We start from the raw sequence: 23,175 nt of genomic DNA on the forward strand, positions 1-23,175 counted from the left end.
CAGTTCGCGAAGCCCTTAAAAGTCGTACATTTGCGGATAAGTTCGACAACATTTCCTTAACGAATCGGGCGTTTCCGTCACGATTCTGTATGGTCTTGACGCAAACCACTATTAAAAGTCCCATTAATTTCTCCGTTGAATTGAGCAATTTTCAAGGTCACAATCTTATTTAAAGATTGTTAAAATGAACTTTAATTGGTTTTATAATAGAGGGGACCCTCTAAAGACTCTCATAAGAATTGCAGTATCTTAAAGAATGGTGAAATGAAAGTAGACAGGTACTAAAAATACTACTTTCGTTTTGAAAATATGACAAATTAATGGACTTTGATCTAGACTCTACATTAGAGTAAAAAAAAACTGTTGTATTCAGTGTGTTCCTGGCATGATAAGCTTTCAGATGATATCCAGTTTGCATATACTGGCTAAATCACAAAAAAATATGCAATACATCCTAGGAACTATTTTGTTTTTTACGGACTACTTTCTAGTCGCGGGGGACAAAAAATGTGAGAAATGTGAGAAAAACATATAATCATTACAATTCAACAAATCCTACACCTAAGAATTGTAAAAAGACGTAATTATCACCATTCACAAGATCCTACACCTGAGAATGGGAGAGACATGAAATATCACCATTCACAAGATCCTACACCTGAAAATGGGAGAGACATGAAGTATCACCATTCACAAGATCCTACACCTGAGAATGGGAGAGACATGAAATATCACTATTCACAAGATCCTATATCTTAGAATGGGTGAAAAACATGTAATTACCGGTATTACAATTCTCCAGATCCTACACCTCAGAATTGGAGGGAGACATGTATTTATCCCCATTCTCCAGATCTTACACTTTAGATTCATATATAAGAAAATTAGATCTATTTATTTATTGTCAATTAATTATTCCTCTAGTACAGCCATCCATTTGCAATAAGAATCATGTAGCTTAGTCCAGTATTGTACATCCCCTGACTCTTTCTGACACTGGATATCAAGTGAAGAAAGCAAGTTTTTCCAGTTCATCATATTATCTACAATATAAAAGATATGACCCTGTTATGTAATAGTAAACATTTGAATCAAATTTTAAAATATCATAAAAAAAGATACATCACTTGAAAGTTAGTCTTGATTAATCACTCTTCTGTATGTTTTACAGGAGTGAAGACACTCTAAATTATTGTGTTGTTTGAAATAATGGGCAAGGATGGAAACTTAATACTTCCGAGAGTTAATACAACTACCGCCCTAACAAGAGACTCCAAGGGGCATGAATCGCTCACCTGGTTTTTAATTTTTGCCTTTCAAGAACAACAACTCTGATAAGGAGTTGTCAAAAAATTAGGACTCAAAAGAAGACTTAGGTAGGACATATCAAAAGGATCATTTCATCTATTGAAAGTTTCTTCCTATCTACTACAGTTTTCAAGATATCAGCTGAAAACTGCTAAAAAACATAATTTTTCACCTTTCAAGTTGAAGGATTCATCTGACATCTTTGATCTTCTACAGACTTTGGTAGGCCTTGTAATGTGAATCATTTCAGCAATTGAAAGTTTCTTTCTATCTATCTTAATTTTCAAGATATCGGCTAAAAACTAAAAAAAAAAAAAAAAAACCTGTGTTTTGCCTTTCAAGGGCAATAACTCAGTATAACAAGGGTCTCACTAACCACTTCCCAGGTCAAATGGCCACCCCCTATGTAGTACTAAATACACACTGAACCTAAACATATGCATTGTAAGTGCATTATTTGTGTGTATTGTGATTAAAAGTAGTCAAAATAAAGCTGAGAATGTGTACTTTAAAATCATATATGTAATTAACTACAAAAGTGTATGAATACTGTTTACATGTGTGAGTAATTTGCCTCCATGCTGTCAGTTAGCAGAAAAGGTAAAAATGTGGATTTTCAGTATTATTTATTCATGTAAATTTTGTGAAGAATTTCTACAATCATCGTACCATTAGCATAATGATTTTGGAAGCCTTATTTTCTAAGCTTTGCAATGGTATGCAACTTAAAGATGTCATTTGTCCTGGGAATTCACAGTAAAACTTTGAAAATTACTTTTTTAACATGTAAAGTAATGGAAACGTTAGAAGTGGTTAGTAAGACCAAGGAGTCATCTGACATCTTTGATCCAATGCAGACTTTTGTAGGCCTTTTCATAAGGATCAATTCAGCAATTGAAAGAATTTGGCTAAACCTATTGGTTTTTTTGTAGATATATGAGAAAAACTTCTGTCTAACCCGTATGTTCTATTTTTAGTAAGGGCAGCCATGTTTTTCGACAGATAAAAAATTAACACATCAGTTCTATGCAGATTACCCTATGAAATATTCATACCAAGTTTGGTTCTAATCATATAGTAATGTCAGAGGAGAAAATTTCTAAATAAATAACATTAAAAATAGCAAAAAAATGTCGAAAATGGGCAATAACACCAACAAGGCTTAACAGATCAAAACTTATATTTGACCACAGATAGATCTCATCATGTTGAAAACTTCTTAACATCAGAATCTGGCTAAACCTAATGGTTTTGGAGATATATGTGAAAAACTTTTGTCTAACCCCCATTTTTTTTTATTTTTAGTAATGGCAGCCATGTTTTTTAATGGATAAAAAGTACCCAAATCAGCAGAATACATTTCAGTAACAAAGGATGCCAAATATTGGCAATAGCTCACATGGCCAGGTATGGTATACTATCTTAGCTTTCTGTTCTGGAGTATAATGAACATATTCCCCAAGTTTTCTTTTCCTTGATTCAGACCCTGGAGTTTTAGCAACATATTCGACTTCCACAATGTCATTTAATTCCTTCTGTAAGTTTTTGTTTTTCTGGCGTAGAATGCTTTGTTGGGTCTGGTAATCCAATTTTTTTCGGAGTTTGGTCTAGCCAACTACGAAGCATTTTGATTGCCACAAAATCCGTCTGTATTTAGATGTAAATACGACTACATGTCGTTAGTAAAGTTCACCCGTAAATATAGATTTAAACCCTTAGGGTAACCCCTGGACTTGGTTAATCAGTGAAAGAAGGATAACTCTGTTTCATTTTATTTCCAATGATCACGAAATTTCACATTTTGGTAAGAAATTTTCCGCGAAAATTTCCACTTTTACAGTATATACCTGGTAATGTATGTAGAGCTTTGACAGCAGATTTAACCACTACCATACCAGAAACAGATGGTGATCTCAGTAGATTGGTTGTCACAACATTCTGTATGTTCTAAAAATATATATAACATCATAGAGAACTGTATCTGAAAGCTAAGATGCTTAAGCAGGCATATAAATTGCCAGTCAGGCCATCACTGGAATATGCCCACTCTATTTGGGATCCATACACTATAGATGACATAAACAAAAGAGAAATGATTCAAAGGTGTGCAGCTAGATTTGTGACAAACAGGTATTACAATACATCTAGTGTCTCCAACATGACACAATATTTAAATTAGAGAAGCATAGTTCATAGAAGATCAGACACAAAATTAATAATGTTATACAACATCAATTATTCCCTAGTTGACATCACTAAGACAGGTTAATTCCACCTCTCAGACAGTCCCAAAACATGCACTCATCATCCTTCCAAATTCCTCAGTGTCGGTTACAAGTCAGACAACAATCTTTCTTTCCAAGAACCATCAAATTATGGAACAGTATACCAATGAACATTGTTATGAGTGACTCAGTCGATTCATTAAAAACAGCCATTTCAACTTACACTTACAGTCATTAAACATCTACCAATGTATATAGTTTTAAACTCACTCTTATTGTTTATTTTTTAATTCACTCCTATCGTTAATGTTTAAATTCACTAGTTTAATTTAGTTTGGAATTTGTAAATAGCATGCACTGAGTGCATTATCTTCAGCGTGTTTGGCCTGAGTAACATTATTTTCAGCGTGTTTGGTCTGAGTGACATCATCTTCAGCGTGTTTGGTAGCATGCACTGAGTGACATTATCTTCACTGTGTTTGGTCTGAGTGACATTATCTTCAGCGTGTTTGGCCTGAGTGACATTATCTTCAGCGTGTTTGGTCTGAGTGACATTATCTTCAGCGTGTTTGGTCTGAGTGACATTATCTTCAGCGTATTTGGTCTGAATGACATTATCTTCAGCATGTTTGGTCAGGAGATTGTACAAGTATATATAATAAAGTATAATTAAGGACTGGTAACATGCCCAAAATTATTCCTCATTACAGTCCTGCTTTATTTCAGTCTTAATTCTTCTAATTGATATACCACAGACTATCTACATTTCAGTGATAACTTTCAATACCCTTATAATTTCGAATTATTTCAAGACCTTAATGATTAATTCAATCAATCAAAACTAAAGTATCTCTGAGATATATTGTAAAGAATAATGAACAAACTTAATGACAACATGTATGATAAAGTGTAACTAATGAAAACAAAGTCATACATACATGAACATAACCGTAACCATAGCAAAAGTTACCATTTATATCCATCAGTAAGTCTGTAGATATTATCAATATAATTGTAAACATGACAACAATTGCCATAGAGATACTTACATCTAAGAAAGAATTAGGTCTGAAAGCACAGTTGGTACATCTGGCAACTACTGGAGCCTGCAATACTAAATAACGCCTCTGTAGTAACTGTGAAAACAATCACCATAGAGATACTTAATGTAAGAAAGGGTTAAGTCTGTAAGCACAGTAGGCACAGCTCACAGCTACTGGAGCCAGTGAAGTAAGCATGACAACAGTTGCCACTGAAATACTTACATCTAAGAAAGGGTTGAGTCTGTAAGCACAGTCAGCACAGCTGGCAGCTACTGGAGCCAGTGATACAGGATAATGCCTCTGTAGTAACTGTGACAACAGTTGCCATAGAGATGACTGACTAGGGTTCTTGTGAATACATTGCTGTACATAAGATTTTGCACCTTGAAAATTATTCTGAAAAAAATCAAAACACAGAAGAAGTGATGAGGCCAATAACAGCTGTAGTTTGAACATCTACATCAAAAACTCAAAAACCATGGTAATGATACTGTTTTAAATTGTCCTTCAAGAAACAAATATTTATTAACAAACCTCTAACAAACAATGAGATAAAGCCATCAGATGAGAGACATCAGCCTGTGTTTTTGGATCTTCATTACTAAAAAGTTCCTGCAGAACTGCCATTGTCAGTGTACTGTCTGCTTGAGTAATACCAAGAGCACATAGTGACTTCAGACCAAATGGTGATGGTGGTGTAAGCTGTGAACTAATAGTGAATAAAGTTTGTATGATCTCCCTATATATGACAAACATATCTACCCACTACCATAAAGCTAAAATTAGAACATCATGCTAAAATAATTTGTTCATAGCTAACCATTCATGATGGACCACTAAGAAGAAATATGGACATTGAATGGGCACATGTACCATCAACATATGAAAATAAACAGGCCAAAAACTACAACATTTTCCCACTATTTCATCTGAAAATATTAATAAACACAATGACGTCAGACCAATCAGTGAGAAATGAATTTAAATCTTCTATAAATATTCATTCATTTGGTTATAAAAGCTATATCACAACAAAATAGTACAAGAGATTCAATGTATCAGAATTCTGGTGTAAATGTCAATCACAACAGATTCAATGGCCATATGTATCAGAATTCTGGTGTAAATGTCAATCACAGCATATTCAATGCCCATATGTATCAGAATTCTAGTGTAAATGTGATAGAAAGACTGAGGTCCCTCTAGTGCACTATTTTAATAGGTCACAATTCCCAAAGTTTGAGGTATAACCCTCCTAAAAAATCAACAAAAAAGATGAAACAAGCCCTGCCAAAAAATTACAACCCCTAACACAGATTCTTACCTTTGAAGAAGGACAGATTTAGCTCCATCTGGATCACCATATTTATAGACTACCATACCCAATGCTGTAAGGGCATGAGATTTTTCATGGTCATTTGAAGCTAGATCTGATGCTTGCTGATATGCTGAAAAAAGGGGAATAAGCCTCATTAGACATACAATGCTGAAAAAGGGGGATAAGCCTCAATTGAAAAACAAGTCAAGAACTAGTGTAAACTTATCTGGTGACAGAAATACATGTGAAGATTGAACCATTAAAACGAGAAAGCTTACTGGTAGAACAAAGCATTCAATCTATAGTTTTTATATTCATTCCTGGTTAGTGAAGACAATTTGTGATTAGTGGCCTAGAGATAGTGTGTTTTTGAACAAGTGACTAGCAACACAATATTCTCTATCATTCCCTCTGGAGTAAATTTTTTGTGCACCAGGGGGACCTCGTAATACAAAAAAAAAAAAACACCACTATCCTTAAAATACTGACAATGAGAGTCTTTAATATGTATGCAACAGTTGGTGTTAGTTATAGTATACCTTGGTAACTTTCCTTATATCTTCCAGACTTGTAAAATACATAACCATAAGTACACAGGTCATTAAAGGTCGATGGCATAGCAACCTGCTCAAATTGTGTTATAGCCTCATCATATCTTTGTAACTTGCTGTTAAAAATGTTAATTACAGATTGATGTCTTCTTTCTTTATATTCATATTTATATAAATCCTTTGTTATTGAATAAAAAATAACCAGAGAACTGATAGTACATTGAAAATGTATTGTCAAGATGAGAACTATTAGAGTAGTAACTTTTAAGAGAGTAAACTCCATATCACTGGTTTCAAATCAAGTTTAAGGCATTAGTTTATTTAATACAGAGCTCAATATGTGCCCTCAAACTGTTTCGTTAAAACACACTTCACTTGCATGTTATGTCTTTGTTCACAGTGCACTACCATATACCTATAGACGAAATCTCATTCGGTGAGGAGAATTTGTGAGACTTATCTTCTGGGAAAGCTTAATATATTTCTTCACAGCCAAAAATTTCCAAATTATAGTTAAATAAATAAAAAAATATAAAATTGTATCCATCAACGTACTAAAAAGACAAATCAAAGCCTCTGCACTTGCCCAATCGTCTACTTCCGGGTCAACAAATTTAATAACTTCTGTCAGAATGTTTTTTAGCCATTCATAGTTCTGGTCATAAATTCTACATATATAATATTGACTGAGGGAAAAATGTAAAAAAAAAGCTTACCATAAAGCTCTGGCTAAGTTCATTTGTACCGATGAAGGATCCTTACAGCTTTCAAAGCTCAAAGCACTGAAAAAAAATCATTTAATTAAATCAAATCAACTTCAGGACCCTCTATTTAATCTTACCCAAGGACTTGAAACTTTACAAATGACAAAGTAAAATAGTAAACTAGAAAACTGTGAGATTGCTTACAAACTTGATACCCCTACACCCTTATTTGATAAAATTCACAATTTCATCTCAATTCAATTCCATTCAGTTGTGTAGGAGGAGTAATGGAGATGAGTCCCCCATGCCCCAATAAATGATTAAGTCCATGTTTTGTAATGGGAAACCCCAAAACTGATTTGGATCAAAATCTAAAATACCTTTTGAAGGCATCAACAGCTGATCGGTACATTCCTTCTTGTTCTAGTAACATTCCATACATGTTATATGCTGTAGCATTGGTTTTTATACGATCTATAATTTAAGGATGAGAACAACTTCAACTAAAAATCTTTAATATTCACTCACGAAATGGAATAAATTTGACAACAAAATACTAAATCCAACCAATTATATCAATTAACGCTGAATGTAGGTAAAAAAAATTGCAAGAATTTTGCTAGATTTAAAATATTAAGTGAAAAAAAGGTGAACTTGTCATGCCTCTTTGTAACAAAAATGATAAATTGGAACTTAAATATACAACTTCTGAGATGTGGATGCCAAAAGATAGGAAAGTTCACGAAATTATCGAAGTGATCATGTGTAATGTTCATTGCTACCATGGTAAATATAATTGTTCTTGATTTTTTTTTTCATTTTTGAAACAAAAATTATTTCAACTTAAAAACACTCCCAATAAATTTGGCCAAATTATGGTTTCACTGCCCTTTCAACTGTTCAGTGATTTCAGCTGGTTTAAAAATTACCTATTATAGCTATTTGCCCAGACATGCCAAAGTTGATTTGACATTATGTAGGTATTTGCCCAGAGCAGTAGTAGCTTATACGACCTAATGCAGGAATTTGCCCATAGCAGTAAAAACTGATTTAACCTTACCTAAGTATCTGCCCAAAGCAGTAGAAGTTAATTTGCCCAGACATGTAGAAGTTGATTTGACCTTACCTAAGTATCTGCCTAGAGCAGTAGAAGCAGATTTTACCTTGCCTAAGTTTTTGCCCAGACATGTAGAAGTTGATTTGACATTATGTAGGTATTTGCCTAGAGCAATAGTAGCTGATTCGACCTAATGCAGGATTTTGCCTGAGCAATAAAAACTGATTTAACCTTACCTAAGTATCTGCCTAGAGAAGTAGAAGTTGATTTGCCCTTACCTAAGTATCTGCCTAGAGCAGTAGAAGTTGATTTAACCTTACCTAAGTCTTTGCCCAGACATGTAGAAGTTAGTTTGACCTTACCTAGATATTTGCCCAGAGCAGCAGAAGCTGCAGGAACAGCTGCCATTTGTTTGATAGAGTACCGATAGAGATCAGTGCTATGTTTGGACTGGTCCTGTAACATTGTACACACCCAGCTTCCATAGCCATTGGCTCCTTCCACCTATAACACATCCTCCTTATTACATTCAATATCAAACTGAGTTCTGTACATAAGATAAAATATCTTAAACGTATAACAAAAGCTGAATCACATCAGTAACATGATCTTAACATATGTAGCTAATTCTGTTGTTTAAACAAATGTGCAGCTATTCATATGTGAGTATACACCAGTAAATTTTCTCATTTGTAGCCAATCTTGATGTTTATACAAGTGAATCATCTTACATATGTAGCTAAAATCTTTTGGGTCAACAATTAATTTTAGCAGCTTACATGTGTAGTTAATTTTTTGTGTGTGAACTAATCAATTTTATTATCTTACATGTGTAGCTAATTCTGTTGTGTGTCTGAATAAATCCATAGCATCTTCATCACCCACTGTTTCAGCTATTAGAGCCTTGAATAAAACAAAAAAGATTGATAATTGATAAACAACTGTACTAAAGAACATAATATAAACCTAACTTTGATGGTAAAGGAGTTCAATTTCTCTCAACAAAAAAAAACAGAAACCAATGAAAAAGACAAATATGGAATATCCTTTCATTAAGACAGAGATATAGGGGAATAAGGCTATGAATATGGCCTCAAAATATTAACTTTTTAAATAGTCATCATTTTAGCATAAACATATAGTTTGGTAACAATAGGAATCATCTTATCATATATCACTTCCATCTAGTTAACAACAGGTGTTCATTACATCATAACAAATCTTTTTTCTCTACTATTCACCATTCTGAAAGATCTTGGAGATTTCAGACTCGAGGAAGGAGGTTTCGACCCTTATTCGATAAATACAGATTATCGAGCATTATATCTGAGCTCCTTCACGATGAAAATCAGAAATTTATACATATTCCGTTTTCCAATCAGGGAATAGATGCTATTGACATCACCAATATTCTTCATCATAAAGAGGCATTTTCCAAAATTGCACCATATTTAAAAAATTAACCTGTTCCTATTCTATATTACAGCTACACTAAGACAATAAGTAGTAAAATTTTCAACCATAAAAAGACATTGCAGAATCTAAACATTGAGGAATACTTGCAGTCCCCTCTGACATGTAACTGTGCTTTTCTCTTTAATTGCAGTTCTTCTGGTCATATCATCACCAGTGATTTGAATATCATTGAGAATGAACTCCAACATAAGGCAGTTTCTCATGGTCCAAAATTCAGAGAACCACACCACCTCAATTGGAACTTAATTGCAAAATCATAAACAATGCTGTTGAAGATTATGCCAGATCATGGATAAAGACAGAAAAGGACCAAAAAACAGAAAACGAGTCTTTGTCAGATTGGATATGTACTATTTAATCGTTGGTACAGAAATGTGTAATTGTATTAACAATCACCAAGAAATGTGTCAGTAAACGACCCAAGTCTGTATTCAAGGATTGTGAAGCACTTGAATGCCTTTCCTCGCTACACAAAAAATATCTTTTCGTCCCTGCAGACAAAAGGACTTGTCCATAAATCTTTTGTTGTTTCAAAAAATTATGTTGTTCTTGGTTACAAATCCACATATTTTTCTAAAACATCACAGAAGGGCAAAGTGTGCTACACAGAAAAGCAGGTTTGCAATATGCTTGATTTCTTCATTGATAACATATTTGTTACATTTGGAGGAGCTATTTTCAACAACAAGTTGCATTCCAATGGGCATAAACTGAGCTCCTCTCTTAGCCGATTTGTTTTTATATTCATACAAGACTGAATTTCTTTAGAATCTCGTAAAGAATAAAAATTTAAAAGATATTAAATCTTTTAACTTTACATACAGACATATTGATGATGTATTGTCAATCAACAACCCTTTTGTTTGGTAAATGGTTACTGTCAATATATTCATCGGAGTCTGAGATAAAGGAGACTACAGAAACAACTTATTCAGCATACTTTTTTAGACCTACATCTCAAATTTGACAACAGTGGTCATCTCAGCACTAAGATTTATAATAAAAGAGAAGACTTTAGTTTCAATATCATAATTTTTTCTTACCTGTGCAGCAGTATCCCTTCATCTCCTGCAAATGGTGTTTATATTTCACAAGTGATTCGCTACACTAGATCAATATACTTACTGCTATGATTTCCTTGAATGCCATAAATATCTGCATAACAGACTCCTGAATCAAGGGTATAAGGAAATGCGTCTCAAAGTCTCTTACCAAATTCTTTTTTAGATATCAGTCCTTGATTGAAAAAATACTCAAGTTTCTTCTAAAATAATGTGTAATGATTGTTTTTTGCAAATTGTTCTTTATGATGCAGTAGCATGCAAATGCTACTTAATTACCACTGGTATATTTACGCCACAATGGAAGAGGGAGGTTTAGCACACTGCAAAACCAAGATTTAATCCACCATTTCATTTGAAATGTCTGTACCAAGTCAGGAGCATCAATCAACTGCTCCAGTGGGGTAATATCTATTTTGCCAGACTTGTTTTGGACTAGACCTGATTATGAATCAGATTAGTATAATTTTGTTATTACCCTTCTTTATCATTTATGAAAACTAATATACCTTTAGTCTTCTATCATTTGATGGACATATGATATACCATTGTCAATCCACCCATCATCATTTGATGGACATGTGATACACCATTGTCAATCCACCCATCATAACTGTGAAGTTAGGTTATTACTAGATTATACTCACTTGCAATATGGTGGGTGCAGATGACAGAGCAGGACAAGCTTACCCTTTCAGAGCACCTGATGTCACTCATGGTTAATTGTGGTTCATACTGCTAATGCTTTTATTATTTTGTGTGATTTTTTGTTTCTCTTATCTTTAGTTTTTATGTGTAACCTATTTTATTTGGTTCGTTACATTGTGTATGTAGATTGTCTCTATTTCATGTGTTCACTTTAAGGCCATGATTTTGAATTTTTACAAATCTGAATTATCCCAGTGCTGACACTTCAGTATTTTTTTCTGATATTTGATTAGATTCTTCCTATTTCAGCCCTTCATCTGCCAACCAAGTGATAATTGTAAAAGTGGTCAATGACATTCCATAAATATTTATACCTGGCCAATCCATGCTGCTACATATGATGGTTCTAGACGCTGTGCCATCTTAAAAGCTTCATGAGCAAGCTAAATATGGAAATACAAAAAAATAAAAATAAGGCATCTAATGTGGCATTAAATGAACTTTTGAACTTTAAAATTAGATCGGTTCAAACAGGTGTTTGGTTTTAAACCAAGGTTATAAATTAATGATGTAAAGCGACTTTAACAAGTGTCTGGATTAGACAGTTTTTGCATTATTAAGGATTTAGACAGGTTTCACTGATATCTATGGACACAATCATCAACAACAGATCAAACTCAGACTTTATTCAGACTCCATATTCCCCTTTTTTCAGCATTTCAAGACTTCTGTGTTAAAAATTTTATCAAATTGAAATCAAACTGGATCAGTATTTTATATTACTCATAAGCCGTACAAAGTTTAAAAAAAAGGATCCTTCGATATCTTCTAAAGTAATCATCTAGAAACAATCAGGAGACCGACAGACAGACACTCAACTGCAATATTTTTTCAGGGTATCACATCATACCATGCCAATGGGGTATAAACAAAGAAAAAAGTATATCATTTCACAACTTATAAAAATGCTATAGCATAAATGATCCATGGCAAATGGTGAGATTGTAAGATGTATTACTTTTGTAACACCTACAAAATTAGTTTGCAAAGTAAAATACAATCTGAAACTAAACATGCTTGTCAACTCCACAGCAAATAGGACTAGTGACAGATTTTAAGTGAATAAATGATAAAAAATTTACATGTCTAACTTGAAGGAAGCACACTCACAATTCCCCACACATCAAAATAAGCACTCTAGAAAAGCGAAGACCCTATACTATATGAGAGCACCCACTGAACAGGTTTGACAAGAAATAGAAGATGCAATGAGGACACCCCTACAACCATTCTTCAGTTGATTCTCAATAATCAACAAAAAATAATGTTTTATATTTTGATGGAATTAATTGTATAATAAATCTACCAAGTTTCCAACTTGACTGATTTTTGTGAAAAACAATTCCATATATGTATTCTTTACTACTAACCATTTGCCAAAGTTTGAATGGATCCATCAAAAAATGAAAGTGACATCCAGGCAACAAGCCTCAAACACTTAACTTAGTCCTGCTTTGAACCATTCTAATCATTTCTCAAAGTTTACAGGAAATCCAATAAATACATGAACAAGGCAACATTGGATACAATGATTCACAATGTACAGGCAAACTGATGGACACAAGAAATCAATAATAACCTAATGTCATATCAGTTGTAAAGACCCATTACAGTTAATGGACATAGTTTTTGTTTGTAGGGCATACGTTACTGTAGAAACATCTATATATGATGTACTTACATGAATATTCTCATTAGTTAGGTATAGGGTGGCCAGGTTTGTCCACGCTACTGGATTCTGTAATTAATGTCAATTATATCTTCATCAAACTGCCTCTTGTTATGTCTTTTACATTTAAGTTACTCAGAGGTTTATTTACTTATTGTTATGTCTTTTACATTTAAGTTACTCAGATGTTTATTTACTTATTGTTATGTCTTTTACATTTAAGTTACTCAGATGTTTATTTACTTATTGTTATGTCTTTTACATTTAAGTTACTCAGAGGTTTATTTACTTATTGTTATGTCTTTTACATTTAAGTTACTCAGAGGTTTATTTACTTATTGTTATGTCTTTTACATTTAAGTTACTCAGAGGTTTATTTACTTATTGTTATGTCTTTTACATTTAAGTTACTCAGAGGTTTATTTACTTATTGTTATGTCTTTTACATTTAAGTTACTCAGATGTTTATTTACTTATTGTTATGTCTTTTACATTTAAGTTACTCAGATGTTTATTTACTTATTGTTATGTCTTTTACATTTAAGTTACTCAGATGTTTATTTACTTATTGTTATGTCTTTTACATTTAAGTTACTCAGATGTTTATTTACTTATTGTTATGTCTTTTACATTTAAGTTACTCAGAGGTTTATTTACTTATTGTTATGTCTTTTACATTTAAGTTACTCAGAGGTTTATTTACTTATTGTTATGTCTTTTACATTTAAGTTACTCAGATGTTTATTTACTTATTGTTATGTCTTTTACATTTAAGTTACTCAGATGTTTATTTACTTATTGTTATGTCTTTTACATTTAAGTTACTCAGATGTTTATTTACTTATTGTTATGTCTTTTACATTTAAGTTACTCAGAGGTTTATTTACTTATTGTTATGTCTTTTACATTTAAGTTACTCAGATGTTTATTTACTTATTGTTATGTCTTTTATATTTAAGTTACTCAGATGTTTATTTACTTATTGTTAGGTTTATTAAGTTTTCACAGTTTTTTATATCTTTTTTTTTGTGTTTTCTGATTTATAACATGTTTAATTCATAAATTGGAAACATTTGATTTTTCATCAACAGATTGATAATAAAGGCAATGAAAGGAAGTCATGTCTCTATTGAGGATGGAATGTTTAATTTTTGATGATTCATTTGTGTGTTATAGTCTTAACCACAGCACATTTTTGACGTTTCATTTGGGTGTTCAAGTCTTAACCGCAGCATATTTTTGACGTTTCATTGGGGTGTTAAAGTCTTAAACATAGCACATTTTCAAGTGCACTAGCGCTTCATGTCCAAAATGTGATACCGCTCAATACTTTTAGATGCCCATGAACATCAAAAATGAAAAATTCAAATCTTATAATTACATTTCACATGTCTCTCTCATTTTGTTTCTATAATATTTTAGAAATACATAGAAAATAGGCAATACACAGTGATTAATAAATATAGTCCACTTAATTGTGGGCGTGGCCTATATAAATAGTTGGAAGATGTGTTTCACTGACTCGTGAAACATTACATGTAATGCCAATTATCCAATAAGATTAGCATAGTTTAATGATATGCACAGTAAATGTAATTATATTGTTAAAGCTTTAGAGCAGGTAGTAAGGCTCCAGTTAGATAGAACAACAATAGTTAAAACTTACAGTTGCTTCTACTTTAATTGACTGGATAAAACAGTGCTGAGCGAGACTCAAATTCTTTACACCTGCAAATAAATAAAACAGTGCTGAGCGAGACTCAAATTCTTTACACCTGCAAATAAATAAAACAGTGCTGAGCGAGACTCAAATTCTTTACACCTGCAAATAAATAAAACAGTGCTGAGCGAGACTCAAATTCTTTACACCTGCAAATAAATAAAACAGTGTTGAGTCAGACTCAAATTCTTTACACCTGCAAATAAATAAAACAGTGTTGAGCGAGACTCAAATTCTTTACACCTGCAAATAAATAAAACAGTGTTGAGCGAGACTCAAATTCTTTACACCTGCAAATAAATAAATCAGTGCTGAGTCAGACTCAAATTCTTTACACCTGCAAATAAATAAATCAGTGCTGAGTCAGACTCAAATTCTTTACACCTGCAAATAAATAAATCAGTGCTAAGTCAGACTCAAATTCTTTAAACCTGCAAATAAATAAATCAGTGCTGAGTCAGATTCAAATTCTTTACACCTGCAAATAAATAAATCAGTGTTGAGTCAGATTCAAATTCTTTACACCTGCAAATAAATAAATCAGTGCTGAGCGAGACTCAAATTCTTTACACCTGCAAATAAATAAATCAGTGCTGAGTCAGACTCAAATTCTTTACACCTGCAAATAAATAAATCAGTGCTGAGTCATATTCAAATTCTTTACACCTGCAAATAAATAAAACAGTGCTGAGTCAGATTCAAATTCTTTATACCTGCAAATAAATAAAACAGTGCTGAGCCAGATTATGGTGTATTAAGAGCATATTGAGATAAATCTGACAGTGAATTTTTGTTATTATTTGATAAAGTTTATAAAGTTTTAACCTTTTGATGATGCTACAACTCCTAGAGCATTCCAATGTGAATGGTTCTGACAATCCAATGACAAAGCTTTCTTCATTGCATTTACCGACTTTTCAGCTACTAGTGTCATGTGATCATCTTTGTGAAGCTGTGATTGGTGGAAAAGGTTGAACCCTAGGTCATGCCACAGGGATGCACATTCAGGGAGTAATTTCAAAGCTCTGCCATAACATCTTAAAAATAAAATATATAGTCTTGTCCTAAGTTTCCTCTTAGAATATGAGACTGGGCTATATTGTCATAAAAATTAATGTTGTTGACTATTTTGACTTTATACTGTTTATTTTTTTATATATATTATTATCATCATGTTTATTGAAGGTTTGAAACCATAACTTCTTTCCTCTGAAGATTGTTAAGTTGGAATTCATGAACCCAAAGATCGGCTGTATCATTCACCTTTTCTGTTAATTTTTCAGATATGGTTTTGTGAATTAAAGATTATAAATACCTTTCAAAGTAATCACACATCTTTCTTGTGTAAAAAGATGTTGAATAACATTATACATTTTACTTAAAGGTACAGTAATATTTAGCCCATTCCTGGCCAACAGTTTTATAGATAATTTATTCTATAGCATTGTTATTCATACTTTATTTGTATGACATTATGCAGGTTCTTTGACTTGTTCATTGTTCATTGTGTATTTGTATTTTGGCTTACGTTGAAATTTTGTACTGCATAAGAAATATTTTATTTGTATATTGTATTTTACACATGTCGGTTTTCTTTATAGTTCATCACTCAGTATTGCCATTCTCATTTCAATATGAAAGAAAGTTGGAACTGAAAACATAAACTACTAAGCAATATAACTATATGTTAAAGTCCTATTCTTCATTCACATGTAATGTATTATTTGACCTTAGTAGTTTAAAGGTGATAATTCATTGATAGTAAATGTTGAATAATATGTAAACAATATTTATATTGTAAATTCTTCTGATTCTTGAAAGTATATTTTCACGAAGTCTAGGTGTCTGTACAATGTTTTACCAGCATTCATGAGAGCAGAACTGAGAATTTACAAAGATGTATTTCCATGGCAACCAAAAACTAATCCACTAAACCTTGATTATTTTTCCTGTATGTGGCCTAAATTATGATGAAACTAATCCAATATAATTCAGTTTTTTTCTTATCTAAGTTATTACCTTGAACCAAGTTCAAGTGTCTGTATAAGATTAAGAACAGTTGACTCTGTTCTCCCAAGTAACTTTCTTGGTACTTCCATTCTGTAAAAAAAATTAAATTATGACTAGTGGTAAATTGACTTAGATATACAATAAAAAAAACCATGAAATGTTTCTGGAAAAAAAATATTGGATTTAATAAAACAAAAAATTGCACAAGCAGGAAAATTCAAGCCAAATTCAGTAAATACCTTATGAGGTCAACATGAGGTCTTCAACAAGCTTAAACACACCACATACCTGTTAACAGTCCCACATTAGGGAGAGACTGAGAATCTCCCACATACCTGTTAACAGTGTCACATTAGAGAGAGACTGAGAATCTCCCACATAAAAATGTCAGATTTGTGGGAGGTTTTTGGTTAAAATTAATTTATGTTGTCTGTAAAAATTAGTAAATGAATTTTTTCACAAAAAAAATTGGCTTTTACATAAAAACCTTCCACATGAGAGAGTCTCTGCAGTTTGGGAGGATCTCTCACATGAGACAGTGTCAATGGGGGAGTCTCTCCCATATGAACTGTTCCAAAGGTTAACAGATATGCTTTAAGCAATGTCAGAAAGGCCTTGACAGTAATCCCAATTCCTACAAATCCAATGTAACTGATCGATGACAGTTCCTAATAACCCAACTAAATACAATAAATGACGAACATCTCCTGACTGGGTACTAATATTATTATTAAAAAAAGTTCTCAGTGCTTCATTTAAACTTGTAATTACTTTAATCAATACAAGTACATGTATACCTAAATGTTTCCTCTGCCATGGGATGTATCATTGTACAGGAATCACCTAAAAACTTCCAGACACATGACAAATCTGGTCTGTGGCTCGCTGCCCTGAAATGATACAATAATGATGTGGATTACCATCCAGATATATGACAAATCTGGTCTGTGGCTCACTGCCCTGAAATGATGCAATAATGATGTGGTTTACCATCCAGATACATGACAAATCTGGTCTGTGGCTCACTGCCCTGAAATGATACAATAATAATGTGGATTACCATCCAGGTGCATGACAAATCTGGTCTCTGGCTCGCTGTCCTTAAATGATATAATATTGATGTTAATTAAAGATAAATATTGTTCATGCCGGTTTTAATAATAGCATAGAAAACTTTGTTTTGAAACATCACATAAAGTTTAACATGCTAATAACACAAGATCAAGGGGACTTCTGACCTAACTAAATACATACCCCAAGATCAAGGGGACTTCTGACCAAACTAAATACACACCCCAAGATCAAGGGGACTTCTGACCAAACTAAATACACACCCCAAGATCAAGGGGACTTCTGACCAAACTAAATACATACCCCAAGATCAAGGGGACTTCTGACCAAACATAATACATACCCCAAGATCAAGGGGACTTCTGACCAAACATAATACATACCCCAAGATCAAGGGGACTTCTGACCAAACATAATACATACCCCAAGATCAAAGGGAATTCTGACCAAACTAAATACATACCCCAAGATCAAGGGGACTTCTGACCAAACTAAATACATACCCCAAGATCAAGGGGACTTCTGACCAAACTAAATACATACCCCAAGATCAAGGGGACTTCTGACCAAACATAATACATACCTCAAGATCAAGGGGACTTCTGACCAAACTAAATACATACCCCAAAAAACAAGGGGACTTCTGACCAAACTAAATACATACCCCAAGATCAAGGGGACTTCTGACCAAACTAAATACATACCCCAAGATCAAGGGGACTTCTGACCAAACATAATACATACCCCAAGATCAAGGGGACTTCTGACCAAACTAAATACATACCCCAAGATCAAGGGGACTTCTGACCAAACTAAATACATACCCCAAGATCAAGGGGACTTCTGACTAAACTAAATACATACCCCAAGATCAAGGGGACTTCTGACCAAACATAATACATACCCCAAGATCAAGGGGACTTCTGACCAAACATAATACATACCCCAAGATCAAGGGGACTTCTGACCAAACATAATACATACCCCAAGATCAAGGGGACTTCTGACCAAACTAAATACATACCCCAAAAAACAAGGGGACTTCTGACCAAACTAAATACATACCCCAAGATCAAGGGGACTTCTGACCACACTAAATACATACCCCAAGATCAAGGGGACTTCTGACCAAACATAATACATACCCCAAGATCAAGGGGACTTCTGACCAAACATAATACATACCCCAAGATCAAGGGGACTTCTGACCAAACATAATACATACCCCAAGATCAAGGGGACTTCTGGCCAAACTAAATACATACCCTAAGATCAAGGGGACTTCTGACCAAACTAAATACATACCCCAAGATCAAGGGGACTTCTGACCAAACATAATACATACCCCAGGATCAAGGGGACTTCTGACCAAACTAAATACATACCCCAAGATGTCATTTAACATTAATATCAGTCATTGGTCTTCATCAAAGTTACAACTGTTTTTAAACATATTTTACTGGCAAAGCTTTACACAACTGCACAGTAGCTTTATACAGCTCTGAAAAACGATTGTCATTTAAACTTGACAAGGGTATTTAATATATAATGAAAAACGCCAAAGATCGGGAAAAAAAAAATGAATTGGTTAGTTACCTTTTATGATTAAATTTCTAAAATCTATATGGATGGTAAGATTCAAAATGTCAAATAATTCAAATTTTCTTGAAATAAAGAAACCCAATCAGATCCTTTGAACCTCAATGTAAGCATTTTCAAAAACAGGGCCCCAAACTAAACTTAACACCACATCCCATTGAAATTGATAAAAAAAAGTAATTTATATAAAAAAGTATAACACAAAGCATTTTTTTTGCCATTTTTAGGCCTCATATCAGCCCCCAAAAATATAAATACCTTTCTTAGTGGTTTGGAATCTTGTGGTACAATTTACAAACCAATTTATTTTGACTTGACAGACTATTTACCTTGTAAGATAGACAAGGGCTTCCTGACAGTCATCTCTGGCTTTCCCATTGAAGAACAAACTAAGATGTTGTTTGGCCAGTAGTAGATAGCTTTCTCCAATCCCTACAAATGACAATTTTATTTCTAACTTATATTGACATGATTAGTAATGTCTTCATCTTTCTATCACCAACTATAAATCATCCATTCATCTTTTACAAGTTGTGTTCATTAGCTCTACATTATGTTTTCAAGAACAGATGAAAATTAAAAACAGTCAATTACATTGTGAAGACTTCAGATAGATATAATACCTTTAAGGGCAGGAACATACTGTGAATCCTTGGCTAAAATTTCCCTGTAGTCTTCAATAGCTTCACTATACATTCCTAAAGTCTGCTTTATAACAGCTATTCTGAATGTAAAGATTTCTACATTTCAAAATATATTTAAAATACAAGTATATCATAAATGTACATTTGTAATGCCTAAAAACACTATACTTTCAAACTTTCAAAAATACAACAGGGGTAACTAGAAATCATTGAGAAGGAATCCATCTCTGTGGGCCCCACCGTGGCAATTAAGCTATATATCTGAATTTGATTTAGGTGATCAACCACGTGCCAAATATCAAAAGTCCACACCAAAAGACAAAAAAGTTACAGCCTAATCAAGAGTTTGTCAACAACAAAAAAACAGGAATTTACCTTGAGGTCCAAGTTCAATACCATAGGCTAATTTCCATGGCACTCGACACATCGTCTTTAAGTGATGTACCAACATGCCAATTATCAAAAGCCCACATTAAAAGACAAAAAATTTACAGACAACACATGAGTTTGTCAGAGAAAACAGGAATTTTACCTTGAGTTCAAAGTTCAAGGTCAAGGGCCCAAATCCATGGTACGTGACACATCATCTTTACGTGATCTACCCACATACCAAATATCAAAAGCAAACATTAAATGACAAAAAAGTTACAGCCCGGACACAAGTTTGTCAGGGAAAAACAAGAACTTGACCTTGAGGTCAAAGTTCAAGGTCATAGGCCTATATCCATGGTTAGCAACATATCATCTTTAGGCAATCTACGCACTTTAAAAATATCAAAAGGATATATTCAAAGACAAAAAAGTTACAGAAAGGACATGACTTGTCATGGACAGATGGACAAAGTGATCACTATAGGGCAACCGGGGCCTTAATAGTCACTATGTTTTTAAATAAAATGTGTGCCTCATCCCAGCCTCATCATAGGAGACAAGGGTAAAAAATTATTTTGTCTTTGAAAAAACATCAACGAAAACCATGTCTCTAAGACAAATACCAATAAAAAGTCTTGCTTTAAACTCTCCAAATATATATTATTTATACAAGAATTAAATATTTCATGTTTCAACAGTGTGTAAAACGTTTTTGTAACATATTTTCAATGAAGTGCACTTGTGCTTCATGTCTAAGTGTACAACTGGTGAAGGTTCCAAACATGCCAATGAAACATCAAAATATTCAAATCTTATAACTACATTTGACATGTTCCTCTTTATTTCATTGATGGTAAATTTATTTAATGTAGATGCCAATCATGCACATAAAGATAAGTCATTGTTATAACATAGGGTGTGAAGGCAAGTAAATGGACAAAACCATACGATATTTGACATATGTTACCATACAAATACTGATTAGAAATGATAAATCATCATTGAGTAAAATTATAATCAACATAAACACTTACTGATAAAGACAGTAAATAGATTCAGGATCCAACTGTAAAATAGAAAGTATAACATCTATATATCACAATCAAGTTGGCTGTAGTATAAAATCTTTATTCGTCAACAAATAGACCTAGAAATATTTCATTGTTTCTAAAATGATGACACATGTTCTTTACCAAAAACATACAGCATGACACACGTCACTAGTAAAACTCATTATAGTGAAAACAGAACATATAAATGGTTGTCAATTATGTATTTGCACTAAAACTTTTATCCACCCTAAAAACATTAAAAATGAGAAAGTGACTCAAAAGATCTTTTGTACACAAGTATTGTGCCTAGAAGCCTTCAGGATGCCTAACAGACAATGTTTAAAAAATTAAATTGTCAGTTGATTGAAAGTTATGATATAGTCCTTACTTCAGATGCCTTAGTAAAGGCTTTCAATGCTGCAGTGTAACTTCCTCTGTAGAAGTAGGCTTCAGCTAAACACTCCCATACATGACTGTAAAATATAGGGATAATGTTTCATTCTAGATTAAAATCAGTTTTACTCCCTTAAACAAACATTTGCTCAACTTCGTAAAATATTTGCACTGAGACAGAGGGAAGGTATTCAGTTATTAATAGAATCAGTTCTAAAGACATAGGAAAGGTACTCATCTAAAGATCAGCACAGAAGCAGAGGAAAGGTACTCACTTATCCACGGGATCAGCTCTGAAGCAGAGGCTAGGTACTCACTTGTCCATCGGATCTGCTCTGAAGCAGAGGAAAGGTACTCACTGATTGATGGGATCAGCTCTGAAGCAGACGAAAGGTACTCACTTATCCAGAGGATCTACTCCAAACCAGAGGGAAGGTATTCACTTATCCACAGGACCAGCTCAGAAGCAGAGGGAAAGTACTCACTTATCCATTGGATCTATTCTGAAGCAGGATGAAGGTACTCACTTATCTATGGGATCAGCCCTGAAGCAGAGGAAAGGTTCTCACTTATCCATAGGATCAGCTCTGAAGCAGAGGAAAGGTACTCACTGATTGATGGGATCAGCTCTGAAGCAGACGGAAGGTACTCACTTATCCAGAGGATCTACTCCTAAGCAGAGGGAAGGTATTCACTTATCCATAGGACCAGCTCAGAAGCAGAGGGAAAGTACTCACTTATCCACTGGATCTACTCTGAAGCAGGATGAAGGTACTCACTTATCCATGGGATCAGCCCTGAAGCAGAGGAAAGGTTCTCACTTATCCATAGGATCAGCTCTGAAGCAGAGGAAATGTACTCACTCATCCATAAGATCTACTCTGAAGCAGAGGATAGGTACTCACTTATCCATAGGATCAGCTCTGAGTGCTGCCTGGAAACTTGTCACAGCTGAGTTAGCACTATCATGCTTCACTTGGTGCAATCCTAGACGTAACCATGCCCACTTAGCACTATAAAGATTAATATAAAAAGCATTGCAATTTTTGTTACATTACCAAGATTTGCTTCGTATATAAAATACATATCCAAGTAGAATATTCACCATCAGATAGTATTATGTAAAATTAATATTAAAAAATCATTTCCATTCACTATATTATGATGACACCATTAGAGGCTAAGGCTATTACT

At 33.5% G+C, this 23,175-nt stretch overlaps 1 protein-coding gene across 4 annotated transcripts in view; it reads right to left on the reverse strand.

The window, feature by feature from the left end:
- Positions 1 to 876: 876 nt before the first annotated feature.
- The window catches only part of LOC148623186 (tetratricopeptide repeat protein 37-like), a 47,435-nt gene continuing 25,136 nt past the window's right edge, over positions 877 to 23,175 (reverse strand). For 3 of the 4 annotated variants that reach the window (XM_088573775.1, XM_088573774.1, XM_088573773.1), the window contains exons 16-36: positions 22,887 to 22,994; positions 21,977 to 22,061; positions 21,571 to 21,602; positions 20,144 to 20,244; positions 19,850 to 19,952; positions 17,648 to 17,740; positions 16,860 to 16,940; positions 15,666 to 15,877; positions 14,787 to 14,848; positions 13,133 to 13,189; positions 11,766 to 11,834; positions 9,035 to 9,109; positions 8,569 to 8,710; positions 7,530 to 7,623; positions 7,162 to 7,227; positions 6,434 to 6,561; positions 5,901 to 6,024; positions 5,111 to 5,285; positions 4,799 to 4,972; positions 3,156 to 3,255; positions 877 to 1,043 (exon numbers count right to left, since the gene is read on the reverse strand). In XM_088573775.1, coding sequence (XP_088429901.1) covers positions 913 to 1,043; positions 3,156 to 3,255; positions 4,799 to 4,972; positions 5,111 to 5,285; positions 5,901 to 6,024; positions 6,434 to 6,561; positions 7,162 to 7,227; positions 7,530 to 7,623; positions 8,569 to 8,710; positions 9,035 to 9,109; positions 11,766 to 11,834; positions 13,133 to 13,189; positions 14,787 to 14,848; positions 15,666 to 15,877; positions 16,860 to 16,940; positions 17,648 to 17,740; positions 19,850 to 19,952; positions 20,144 to 20,244; positions 21,571 to 21,602; positions 21,977 to 22,061; positions 22,887 to 22,994 — 2,212 coding nt within the window. In that variant the 3' untranslated portion in view covers positions 877 to 912. The remainder of the gene's footprint in view (positions 1,044 to 3,155; positions 3,256 to 4,798; positions 4,973 to 5,110; positions 5,286 to 5,900; positions 6,025 to 6,433; positions 6,562 to 7,161; positions 7,228 to 7,529; positions 7,624 to 8,568; positions 8,711 to 9,034; positions 9,110 to 11,765; positions 11,835 to 13,132; positions 13,190 to 14,786; positions 14,849 to 15,665; positions 15,878 to 16,859; positions 16,941 to 17,647; positions 17,741 to 19,849; positions 19,953 to 20,143; positions 20,245 to 21,570; positions 21,603 to 21,976; positions 22,062 to 22,886; positions 22,995 to 23,175) is intronic. The other variant, XR_015920795.1, reaches the window with a different exon arrangement.

Source organism: Perna viridis, chromosome 3 (assembly GCF_037379345.1).
Source record: "Perna viridis isolate PV_CMFRI_1.1 ecotype Kerala chromosome 3, ASM3737934v1, whole genome shotgun sequence".
Taxonomy (NCBI): Eukaryota; Metazoa; Mollusca; class Bivalvia; order Mytilida; family Mytilidae; genus Perna; species Perna viridis.